General features: G+C 36.8%; 1 protein-coding gene across 3 annotated transcripts in view; it reads right to left on the reverse strand.

The window, feature by feature from the left end:
* Nucleotides 1-132: 132 nt before the first annotated feature.
* The window catches only part of SLC25A21 (solute carrier family 25 member 21), a 235,418-nt gene continuing 221,951 nt past the window's right edge, over nucleotides 133-13,599 (reverse strand). The window contains exons 8-10 of one of the 3 annotated variants that reach the window (XM_054068393.1): nucleotides 5,472-5,605; nucleotides 4,559-4,611; nucleotides 133-1,942 (exon numbers count right to left, since the gene is read on the reverse strand). In XM_054068393.1, coding sequence (XP_053924368.1) covers nucleotides 1,872-1,942; nucleotides 4,559-4,611; nucleotides 5,472-5,605 — 258 coding nt within the window. In that variant the 3' untranslated portion in view covers nucleotides 133-1,871. The other 2 variants (XM_054068391.1, XM_054068392.1) reach the window with 2 other exon arrangements.

Here is a 13,599-nt window from a genome sequence, read left to right on the forward strand (position 1 = left end):
AGGCACATTCATAGCTTTATTTTCTAAAACAATGCTGTGTTTTCTGCTTTCTAATAGTTCTCTTTTTATCAAAGATCAGGCTGAAAAGAATCCTGTTGGAAAGGATGTAAACCCGAAGGCTATATGTGTATATACAGTATGTTCAAAGCCTTTTATTTTTATATTTTGAATTCTCTAAATTAATAAAAGACTAATTATAAAGCATTTTTGCTTTTAATTTTCAAAATCATCTCAGTAGTGTCTTCTCTTTGGCCAACTACCAATAATGAAATGGAACAAACATTTGCCCTAAAATTCTAAACTGTAGCAGAGCTAATTTTATTGATTTTAGCTATGAAGTAGCATAGGTATGATAAGTCACTGTTGTCAAATTTAGACAAAAGAGAGGTTTATCGAGCATGTCAGTACAGGCATCCTTGAAAGTGCTGCGAAAGCATTTCTATTTTAGCTTTTTTGTTGCTTTTCTAGCGCATTTAAAACACTCGTGAGGAGAGACTTCACAAGTGACCTGTCATTTTCAAGGAACAATCTGGAAAGATATTTCTTTTGTACCGCTGGGAAAAAGGTTTGTATCTCCTTAAGAGGAAGAAAGTTTAAAGTCAACAGTGTGAATGTAGTACAGGGTGAAACAGAAACTCTCAGCAATTGCAAGATATGCATTCATTTGACAAAAAGCCAAGTTTAGATAATGGGAACATTTTCATAATAATGTGTAATTTTAAGTTCTTAAAGAGCTCTTGAAAAGACACTGTAGAGTGGCACAACTGCACGAACTGAAACTATGTCTTCAATTACCATAGCAGAAATTATTGCACAGAGCTAGTTAGGATGGTTAGTAAAGACAGGAGTACACCATTGAGATATTTATATTTACAGGGGCTGAGAAAATCAACAATGTTAGCTTTAGAGCAACATTTTTTTTTCAATCTATGGAAAGATACATTCCTTTGAGGTGTATGACCGGGTAATTAAGACTGAATATGCGCTACCAGTCTAGAACATTGTTTCTCCATCCCATGGTGATGCAGAGCAGTCAAGGTGCATTGCGCATTTTTATCACGGGACAGCTCTTTACGCAATAGTATATCAAAGTGGATAAAAAAATCACTATAAAATCTCACACACCTGAAAAAGAGTTTTTTTCTATTTATTTACTCATTTCTTCTACGATTCCCACAGTTGTCTCGCACTTTTATGCCGCTCGATTCAGACTAATTATTTTCCATAACCTCTCTGACCAGAGTAAGATTTATATGATACATATGGCTAAGAACAAGTAGAACATTAACAAAAGTGTATTTTTAAGCTAATGGCTATTTGTGATGTTCTTTACCTAACCCTAACTCCCAAGAGCTTAAGAAGCTCTTATATCAATGTGGAAGTTGTACTGGTTGAATCGAAACTGGATCCAAGATTGACACAAGAGTCTGCAGAGTATGGGTCGTATTCTTAACCTGGAGTCCATGGCACTATCAATTCACACCAGCTTAGTATCTGGCCCTACATGATTATTCTATTTTTTCCTTCAGAATCTCCTGAAAGTTATTATCTTGCCATTACAGCTATTTTTTTTTAAAGTGTCTTGACTACATAGTATATAACTCAGTGTACAGCATTTTCAGTTTATCCTTGGAAAATTATCTTGTTTCTATCCCTCTTCCATCTTTTCTCCGCCTCTTTCAATTTTTTCTTGATCCAGTAAAACAATTAAAAATATCAAGATCAGGACCTGAAGACCAAATTCTTTTTAGACTGTATTAATATCAGTGTAATCTGAGGGCATTCAACACCATGAAGGATAGACTCTCTCTTACTTTATTGAAGTGTATTTTAGAATGCATATAATTTTAAAGAGTACATTTTCAGAAGTGCTACTTATGATCAGCTGTATCCTGAAGCCATGCATAAACGTATTCATAAACCAAAAGCATCACTGCACCACCTGGAAGAAAAGATAGTATTTTACTACATGTAAAATTCAATATTTCAAGATATTGCAGACTATTTGTAGTGTGTAATCTAAACTAGGATATGCCAAAGCTTTATTTGCAAAATGAATAATTCTACTAAATCCCTAATTGGCTAAAAATTCACTAATTCTTAAACCGTACCAATTTTACTTAATATTAGACCATAATGTCGATGTAAAAAGCTTGTATATTAAATTAAAATCACCCTCAATGTGAGTCCTTTTAACAGATTTTCAAGATTAATATTTTTCTTTGTTCGTTTACAAGTGAAGTTATTAATATGAATATATATATATTTGTGTGTTTAGAGTTAGATTTGTCCATGAAAGAGCAGCTTCAGTGGTGGAATGACAAAAAATTCATCACCAGGGTGATGAAAATGCTTTCAGGTAAGATTCAAGAAAACTTTTCAGCTGTTTGTTTACCATGTCTAAAGCAGAAGATCACAATATCGAAATGAGTATAATCTGGCTGTGCCTGTACCTGGCTATGAATCCACAGGCAAAGTTTTCATCTGATGAAATGACTTTATCTGCTCGAACTGATAATAGTATAAAATCCCAGCTTGATGCAATGAAGTATCTTTACTGTTAGCGAAGTGAGACTAAAGCCCTTCTGTAACTGGGCTGTAATTACTGTAGGACCTAAAGAAGGGAACATTTCAGAAAGTGTATGTGTGTGTTTGTGTGTATAAATATATATATATAACACTGAGCATATAGAGAAGCTTCGAGTTGGAGAAGATGGGGAAAGAAAATCTGATTCCAGGCTGCAGGATTAGAAGTGCGTTACAATGTGTTACTTGTAGGTGCCAGCACTGGGACATAAATATTTTCTTTTCCTTTTCCTTTGCCTGTTGGCTGAGTTAAGAGGTCAAAGTGGCACCGCTAACAAGTCTTCTGCTGAACTGGGCTCATCTTTCCAGGTAGATGGGATAGGCTCAGACAACCAGGAACTACTAGAGGAGTTTTCCCATGTTACTTATCTGTGTTAACCATTATCAGACTTGGAATCTTCTATGAGCAGCAATAAACAGAGAGCTAGACAGAGAAAAGTTCTTGAAAGGCTTTGACCATCAAACAAGTCATAGACACAATGTCTAAGATGTGATGTGAACTGAAATCAAGACCAATTCCAATTCTTATACTGTGTGATTTGTTTGGGTATCTCTTCTTCTGAAAGCATTCACATATTGAAAGAAGGAATTACCTTTCTAGTCACAACGAAGAATGCATTATTGTTTCATCAGAAAGCCACATCTATATATTAGTCAGTGGAACTACAAAAGCGTTTAAAACTACGTGCACACTTGACTGACTTGCTGGATCGGGGCCAGAACGAATAGTCATTTGTGAGTTAAAATTTTATTCCAAAACCTGTTGTGCTAATGGGCACCGGGGAAGTGAAACCCTGCCTTCTATTTGTCCTGTATGTAATTTAGTATCTTTGGAGTACGAGGGAAAAGGCTTTTAGCTCCAGAGTTATGCCTAGCTTCCTTGTTTCCCTTCCCCACCTTCTTCCTTTACCCTGCACAATAACCAGGCATGTTCTAGCACTTAGCCAGACACACTGGATATGCAAACATTTACAGACAAACCTAGTGCCTCCTTTATACTGCAGAACAGTCTCTGTACTTACTTGCTTTTAACCATGTGTGTTCTTGCCTATTAAATCACGCTGCACAACTAGAAATACAATTTCCCAGCGATGTGATACTGTTCAAATTGGGGCTTCAGCTGTTTTTGACACAAACTGCATATGTGGGCCGGCCAAGCCTAAGGGCTCCATGCTCTGCTTTCATGATAAATCGAAGCCAGTCAGGGAAAAATAGTCTAAAAGTCAAAGATGATCTGGTTCTCAACCATTGTGCTCCTGAATGTGGACTATCAACAAGTGAGAAGGGGTCAAACAACAAACCCAATTTTAAACTATCCTTATCGTTGTGGTCTTCTAGGCTTACGCAAGTCATCCCAGCTCATGCGATTGGCCTTTTAGCATCTGTTCTTTACAGCCCCTGCAGAGCAGAGGAGAAATAACAGGAATTCGATATGCTTGGGCCATGCCTTGACTAGTTGAGAGCACAGAGTCTAACCTGCTGGTTAAGGTGACTTTACATTGGTATAGAATAATCATAGTGGAACCAAAAACTCACAATGGAGGGAATAAGGCAATCTTTAAGAAAGGCTTCAAAAGGTTTTACCATTCTGGTATTTCCATGGATCCATTTGGCTTTTTCACAAATAAAGTAATTGCACAAACTAGCAGTTACTTGGATCTATGATCATTCATGTGTTTGTGTATATGATTTTTTTTTTTAGATTTTTCAAGATTTTTAAAGATTTTTTTAGATTTTTTAGATTTTTTAGATTTTTTTAGTTTTTTTTAGATTTTTTTAGCTAGCCAAATCCATCTATGATACTACTAGATGACGCTATTGTCAAAAGAAATCATTCAAAGATTAAAGATTTTGATGATTTCTGGTGCACTGTTTCATTTGTTTGATGCTTACTCCATTTTGTAAAGAAACAGAGAAATGGGAAGAGAAAGCAAGAACAAAATCAATATAGAAATGACAGAGGGAAAATTACCTGGACCAAGCCTCATGATCTTGGGAACCAAACCTTTGTACAGAGCCAGAAATCTGTAGCAGAAGAAAAACAAACAAAACATTTTAAACAATATTCTTGCTCTAAAAGAAGAATGGAATTTTAGCGTGTGTTTGTTAAAATGCTGGCAAAGCACTTAGAAGCAATTATTTGAAATTACACACGTTCAATAACAGGCCGTATCTGGATTTTAACATCTTACAGAGGCAGATCAGATGAAGAGAAAAAGTTAATCAATGTTCAGTTACAAAAGCTATGTTGTAAGCTTAGCCAATCAGAAATATGACTTTAATCAGTGAGATGGTTTTACTTTCAAGACAAGATTGTTAACAACAGCTGCATACATGGACAAAATGACTGCTATAATTGAAATCAAAGCTACAACTCAGTCCTCACTTGAGAAATATTTTAAGAAGTTGGAAAACGCTATTGCCACAAGGATCTGTCCCCAATTTAATTTTTTTCAGCAGTCCTTTTAAAGATACAGAGGTCTGTATAATTAGAATAAACTGCAAAATACTCTGTTTTCTGTTGATATTTTCTTTTTACTAAATGAAGAGTTGAAAAAAATTACATAAGATAAACAAGTAATTTTTTTTGTGGAACATACATTTTGACAAGCCAATAATCATCTTGTAAATCTTTTGTAAAAGTTCACATGGAGTAGGAGGATATCTCCTTGTAATTCTTAAATACATTTTAAAAAAGCTACATTGTGCTCTTCTGCTTTGTGAATTCAGGGTGGCTTAATGGTCCTCATCAAACCTGAAATGTAACAACATGGTTTTATGGATCCGTATGAACTAAAACATAAGTCTGGGCATTTATTAAAATAAGAATGTTTTACCCTTCCTCTTTATAGACTGTTGCCATAGTTTTAAAACAGGTTCTGTACTTGATCTCTCCAGGAACTGGCTGTGGTCCTTGAATCCTACTTTTTGCAACATCAAAAGGAATGTTAATAATTGAGGCTATTGTTCCCGAGACCAGCCCAATTCCGAATTTCCTCAAAAACTCCAAATTTGGATCCTGCAAAAAAGGAGAGAAAGAAAGAATAAGAAGGTAAGCAGAAGGACCTGTGCAGGTTAAGCACTATAAAGTAATATGTATTTAATCAGAAAACTCACACAACACAACGCACTCATGTTATTTTAGCGGAACACATTAGGATTTCCTATGCTGGAACTTGTTTTCTTGACAATCCTATTGGCTATGTTTTTACACATGGTCTAAATTGCTGAAGTACACATTTCCTCACACAGGATTTATAAACACAGTTCATAAAGAAAGACTGGTATGGCATATGGGGATGATTTGTATAATTGGGCTTCACAATGTACTTAGTATTACTGTATCAAAACAGGAGAAATCCAAGCACACTATTAACTAATTGGCCAGAATATTTTACAAATGACAACAACTTCCACCATGAAGCCTACTAAAATGCTCATTTGTGTGTTGGACCCCCAAATGCTAAATTAAATAAAGGCTAATCTCAGTCTGCTGCCATTCCCCTCCAGGTTTTTTACATTTATTTTCACATGTAGCTGATCCACTGTACTGAGAAGTGCTAGCTTCCTGCTATTAACAATCCAACTCGCTGCAACTGCAAAAGAACCTCCATCTTCTGTGCATTATAAGCGGCGGTAACTCACTCAGCTAATTGGCTGAAGAATTTACAACAGATTGTTTCTGAAACCTACTATATATGCACAGTAAAAGAAGCAGGTTAGAAGTGCATCTAAACCCCTCCTTGCTCACTCTCAGCTCACAGTCCAGCAGGGTTTTATTTGATCTTTTAGAAAGACCTCCTACTTCGGCATTTTCTATGACATCAAAGAACTCAGTTTATCTGGGAGTCGAAATCTCCTGAAGCAAGCCTAATCCTATTTTTCTAAGCAGTGGAAGTCACGGGGAAGTGTGATCCAGTGCATTTCCTATATACATATTTTTTTTTACTATTGGTCTTCAACAAAAAGGCCCTTTTTTTTTTTCACTGTATCAGACCGTATACATGCAGTTTCGTATTTTTCATGAATTTATATTTAATTTCGTATTTAAGCGATAAAACAACAGATGATCTTTCCACGTTATAACATCAATACAATATTCAAATGAAAAAAGAGTCCTTTGTTTTCTAAGCTTGTGCATTTGTGACCCAGAAAAGGAATAATGAAGAAATTCTCCTTTTCAGTTTAGTGACAAGGAACATAAATTAAAACTTCCAGAATATGCATCGGACAAAGTCCATACAGGTGTTCAGAGAGAAATGTCAAAATCAACAGAGCTTTTTAGTACTGGCAGAAAAACTCAACACTTTGATTTCACAAAACATGAAACATACTGGTAATACCTCTTAGAATCAGAATGGTTTGTAGCACATACAGAATTGCAATTCTTTATTAGCAAAAACCTTAGTAGCAAACCTCTGTTTATTCTGAACATACTGACGAGGAAATAACATAAAGCCAATGTTTCTTTCTTTTCTCTATTCAGACACGAAAAAAAGGCTGCGGTGAGGAGGGTACCCCTTCTCTGTTGACTTTTCAGAGTCCAGAATGGACCGAAGTATTTTTGTCAGGTAATTTGGCACAGGGACACTTTCCTCCCCAGCGCCAAGCACAGTGGGCTGTCCTCTGGGCTCGGCAATACATGTCAGGCAGAAATATTTACTGGTTAAAGATTGGATTTCAAACCTTGCTGCTCCTGACAAATCCTTTATATTTGAATGATTGAATATTTTCATATTTTGGTGAATTCCCAATGCCAACACTGCCTGCTTTATGACTGAGGGTGCCACCGAGTATAAGATACAGTGGGTGTCTGATCAAGTGAGTATTTATTACAACCCGAGACTGCACTAACACAACTAAAGGGACGTTAAAGCAAATCGTTTCATTTCTATTCCAGTATTTGTAGCACAAGAAAAGCTGAAAGAAAGCATTTTGCCCATTCAAAAAAAATGGATTCTAACCAAATGTGCTATGGTATACGCTCACTTTGCTATGTAACTTAATTTTTTATTATATATCTCATGGGAAAGGTTTTTCTATGGCATTCATCATTATAATATCTGGGTCATTTCATTCGTATAACAGATTCAAAACAAATTTAGCTGTTAAAAATATTTAAAGAGTTATATTTTTCTCAGAGCATAACTGTGGTATTTTACTGTGTGAATGCTTCCAACTGAAAAAAAGAGATTTCCAAACATAATTTATGCCTCTGCCTACAGCGCTTACATGGAAAAAAGAATACTTGTTGTCTGTCAGGTGGGTGCTATCAGGGAGCAGTGCCTTTTTACACTGTGATTTGTCCTTTTCCTGACCTAGGGACAACGTCCAAATATTCCTAATGGTCTAAGGATTCTATGAAAGCAGACATGAGGCTAAGGAATCTATCTAGTGCTAACGCTGCAATCGGCTAGCAGAGGCAGTTGTCATCACGTTAGAGTCACTAATTTCTGCCCTATGCAGTTCACTGACCAAATATTATGTATTCCATATGCCCTATACCAGAAAAAAAAAGATTCTGACAAGCTCCTCTTGCTTTCATAAATGGCAGAATTGGAGGAAAAACATGTATGAATTCTGTTTTTAAGCAAACGCAATTTTTGTGTAGTACGAGCAGAAGCTATAGAACACAAACTTGATCTTAGATGGTGCCATACCACAGTACAGTATACCTCAAGGAAATTAAATACCCGTTTACTTCTTCACAATGGAGTAACTTTATTGTGGTTGGATAATGTCATCTGTGATCATTTCACCTTTTTACTACGCTCATCACCGTCACATTTCCTGTACACCTGCGTCCCCACCATGTGAGAGCACCACCAGCCATGACAAATAAAGAGAAGTAGGCATCACTAATAAATGCCATATCTCTGCATGTCGTGCTGAATTTCCCTACTTTATTTGGAAGCAAAAAATTGAGAGGGTATCTTTCTGCTTTTTTTACTTCATTACTCCTATTACAACACTTTTAAATAAGTAGAGACTCTGTAAGTTCCTCCTGAATCATATGTTGCTTAATTCCTTATTTTATATTCTAGCAACAAACTCTAGCCCTAAATCTAGCACATATGCACCCATGTACAAGAGTGTCACCCACTGGAGACAGTTTTAATTTATCAGTTTCAGTCCCCAAAACCCCAGGCTTTCCTTTCCTTATCACTTAATTCATTTGTTTATTTGCTAAATCTCTGTTTATAATTTTGACCTCAGACTACCTTCATCCATACTGAAGGAAGGTCGCTTAATTCCATAAGCAGCATGGATACTAATCCAGCCACAAAATAACCCTTTGGTAAAGGCATGTATGCTTGGAACTCTATTTTTTTTCAGAATAACTAAAAAATAATTTTAGAATAATGACTCCCTCTAGTAGATATATTTGTACTGATTTGGACACTCGTCTTAGATGCAATCCAATGGTTTAAAGGTAGGACACCACACTCTCACAAGCAGTGAAAAGACGTAGGTACTTTCAAAGGAGCAGCTCAGAGTACTTAAGTTAGGTTGCTTGATGTAAACAAAAATATATAATGTGGTCAGTCTGCTGACATGCATAACAGTACTTAGAAACCTGACCACACAGACACTTAGGAACTACTCGTTTTTCCTGTTCAGTCTGAGTAAAAGTGGCAGATTTTCATGAAAAAAGTATAATTTAACCCTCTTTTTAAGAAAAAAATTGATAACATCAGAAGATCAATAAATCAATAAATATTAATTTGTCTAACCTATTTTTAGAGGTTTGTTTGCTTCAATTTTTGGATGTTTACCTTGAGATATACCCTTTTTTTCCCAGTTGCTGGAGGTATATATGAGAAAGAATACTTCTATAAATGTGTTTTAGTACTTCTGAGCACCTTGTAGATAAGTTCTTTATATAAAAGACTAATGCTTGCTGGATAAGGAGACTGCCAATTCCTAACAATTTTCATGGAGAATAAAAAAAAATAATAGAATAATGCTTGAAGTTGGTAACCACTGAAGTTAGCCCACAACTAATGCTTGGAGTGGAATAATAGAATCAGAGAATAATAGAATCATAGAATGGTTGAGTTGGAAGGGACCTTAAGAATCATCTAATTCCATCACCCATGGGCAGGGACACCTCCCACTGGATCACGAATAAAGTCTGTCAAATTCTACTCATAGAGAGGGAGAGGCTGGTACGGAAGTGATCAGATGGTTTGGAGGCATCTAAACACCTTTGGAGGTAGAAATCAGCAGTAAGGAGGAGAAAATGATGTAGACTCACTGCAAGGGTCTAAGAAAGGGTGAAGATGAAAAGATGAAAGTGAGTCTCATCACAGTAGTGATGAAACATGACGCTTTGATTCTTTCCAAGTATATTCATAATTTTTGTTTGTGACTTAATCAAGATTTGACCACACAGCTTAAGGAACAGCTTTGTAGCTTTATTGACCCTGAACTTCTGTCCATCTCATGCATATACAGAGTAAATTGCTTATTGTAAACCGTAGCTTGCTGTCTGGTTAGTACAATGATGGACTTATCTTTGCCACGATGCATAGGAAATGCTGAAATTACAACTATAATAACATATTGATGATCAGGAGAGGCATTCCAAAAAGCACAGTCACAGCTGCACTTTGTTCTAGTTAAATGTGCTTTTACACACTGCTATTATCTCAGATTCCTCCTTGAGTGCAACCTCATTGCAGCAGACATTTATTTAAGTTTTTAAAATCCACCTGTGAGATGTCTGACAGCATCAGAAGATGAATGACAGACACTATAATAAATGTCCTGGCTAGTCTCCAGCTAAAAGGTTCATACGGACATTTCCATACGTTTTTTCCACTGTGCAGGGGATTATTATTCTCAAACAGTCTGCAATCCTCTCAGTGATTTGTTTTTCTCACAATACAATATCCTGATAAAATTACTTCATGGTTATAAGTAGAATTATTATCTATTATTTACTCTTTTGCTGTAACTTTTTGGACGCATAGGAACAGGCTAAGACTTCATTTAGTCCTAAACCAAACAATTGCCACAAAGAACTTTTGACATAAATAAAAAACACCCAGGAGGCAACAACAAATGTGGTCACCAAATACAAAATGAGCAGAATTCTGGAGACTTAGCTCTCCCACATAGAGCCAGTCTACACATATGGTCAGACTGTTCATAAACTGTTGGGGTCACCTTTTCATGGCATCCTTTAGACACTAACTGTGCAGAGAAAGGCACCCAGAAATGGATCTCTTATGGCTTACCCTTGCACCCAGTACCTTTCTCTGCACTATCCATCTTCAGTCTCAGTTACACAGTAACTTATCAAATAGGAAGAAAAAGAGTAACCCCATCAATATTAGAACTAAAGAAGTCTGATGTCCTGTGGGTTCTTGTGACTGATTGATACTGATGTCTGGAGCGACAGAAGCTCAGACTAAGCCTTACATGGACTTTTCCCCATGGAATTCAGTGTTTAATAAGACATAAGTTCCCACTGAAAATTTCCCTCACCTGGGGCACTCAGAAGATGCACTTGCAGGATGTCCCCTCCCTTTAAATGATTGTCTGCATGTCTTGTAAGAACTAAGCTATTTTAAGTCTCCCTCTCTGTCAGCTATGGTTGAACCTGATTATTGGTTTCAACATTATCCTAATTTCTGTAGGAAAACAGAAGAACCATTTTTTTTCTTCTTTACATTTCTATTTTGACCAAAGATTCCTTTCCTGAAGATTCCTACGTATCTTGCCTGCAGGGATATCACAGTACAGGAACATCTGAGGTAGCAACAGACTCTTCTCCTTTGATACAACATCTTTTGGTGAAAATGACCTGCGTTGAAGTATTTAAACAGCATAGGCTGTAGTTTCCACGGTCACAGAACACCTCAGATTGGAGAGTACTGATCGGAGGGTGGCTGTACTGATCGAAGGGTAAGACTGTACCAGATATAGCCCTGCTATTTTTTTTCCCAGTTCACAAGTCATCCTGAAACCTGATCTTGGATGCTAGCTCTGAGGTTATTCTACTTTCCACTCTGAGCCAACCTTCTCCTAAATCATCTTTGCTTACTAGTTTTTCAACTATATTGCACCATACGTCCTTTTCACTCTCTGTTCCTACATATCACTTCTGTGTTGGCATAGATCTGAAAATGACTAAAAATTAAATTGTTGCTTAAAATCTTACTTTTTTTACCAAGCTGAATAGCCAGTTTTGGTTTCCCATCTGTTTGTCTTCTTTGCCTATAGATGTTTAGGGCCCTTTCTCTGACAAAAAAACCCCCATACCTCTCAGCTCCTCCTGTCTGACGCAGTGTCCCTTTTACCAGCAGGCACATCTGCGGCAGCTGGATCAGCCAGTCCCTGACTTGAAATGAGTTTTGCAGTTGGCCACGTGTCAAAGAGCGCTTTTAACAGACAGTAAGGAAATTTCATAGCGTTAAGAAACATGACAGCCACTTGGAGGTGGTAGTAGGCAAAGGTTTTAATGAAACTAGCATTTACAATCAAACCTAACCATGATAAAAAATGGAAATGCGAAAACTGCTGGATGCCTATGAAACGCGCTATAAAAGCAGGTGCCGTAAAACTGAGACGATATAAATTTTCAGACTAATTTGATTGCTAGTGCAGATGCATACCTGTAAATGCTCTATGGTTGCTATATTAGCGGTAACTGAAACAAGCCCAGCTTATTCCACTTTCAGTAAACAGAGCGCGAGGTTGGCTGTAAATGGTCTGTTTAGCAGAATAGATCGAATATATGAAAAATTATTCATTACGAACATTTACAACCCACACATGTCATTTATATAATTTGACCACTCAACATAAAAGGTTTATTGCTTTTGGCAAAATAAACTTCAAACATCCTTAATTGGGATGCAAATTTAATGCACAGTTTAGCACTGTTGACAGCTAAAAGGTTCATACAGACATTTCCATACATTTTTCCACTTACGTTACAGATGCTGAACAGCAGATACATGATCAAGAGCCAAAATTGTGTCAAAAGTGTAGTATCCTTATTTCACAATTTTTGTATGTTTGTCAGTATCACAAGGCTGACTTTAAGATTTTCTTCTTTTGGCAAAATATACAAAGCAGACAAATTAGGTTTGTAATGAAATCAAGTACGTGGGAAATCTTGAAAAGCTACACCTGCCTAATATTTTTCAGGCTAACTGCAAAACAGCTTCTATCAAACTCCTTGTACAAGTTTGATGACTCTTAGCCTCTAATACCTGCCCACTGACAGAAAACGTTTAAGTTAAATATCACCAAGTATTGTTGAAGGCTTGTATTTTCCAGTCACTGAAGGGAAGTTCAATGCATGTAAATGTCTCAGACATGCTATTGGCTCGCACAAGCCAAAGGAGCCAGGTGAGGTCTGATTTATACCCTGTTAAATTCAGGGTAAGCACAGAACAGTCTGTGGCACCGAAGCCAGTTAGCCTAGCGTGTCCTATTAGCTTTATCAGTGCTGTTAAATGCTATTGCCGTTCAAAACTGACTGGCTGCGTGAAATGTGCCTAGTAGGAATGGTTCCTTGTCTGTGGCAGCCCCTAAGCTGTACTCAGGAATGGTGTTGGCTGACCTGGGCCAAAGCTGTGCCAGAGAACATTTAACAGCACAGATGACTGAGTTTCAGTGACGCTGTTCAATTTACCAGCACAGATGTAGCCACTGTGCAAGCCGCAAGGCAAACCTTTCCACTTATTTGCAGTAATGCAATCTAATCCTACATTGATTGTCTTTTGCTTTTGACGGTATGTACAGGACAACCGGACCACTGGCTGACACCACCGGAGTGTTATAATTTCTGTATCATTTTCTAGATGTATTTAAAACTATGTTGTAGACATTAAAAATTCTCTCTATCACACAAAATCTGTATAAAGTGTTAATTTCTTTCAGATCATAAATCTCTGAATCTTTCTAATAATGTAATAATGTAATAATGTAATAATGTAATAATGTAATAATCTCCCCCTCTTCCCCCTTTTTTTAATCTGAAAAGACTGGGAAAGC

This window comes from Cuculus canorus, chromosome 5 (genome assembly GCF_017976375.1).
Source record: "Cuculus canorus isolate bCucCan1 chromosome 5, bCucCan1.pri, whole genome shotgun sequence".
Lineage (NCBI taxonomy): Eukaryota > Metazoa > Chordata > Aves > Cuculiformes > Cuculidae > Cuculus > Cuculus canorus.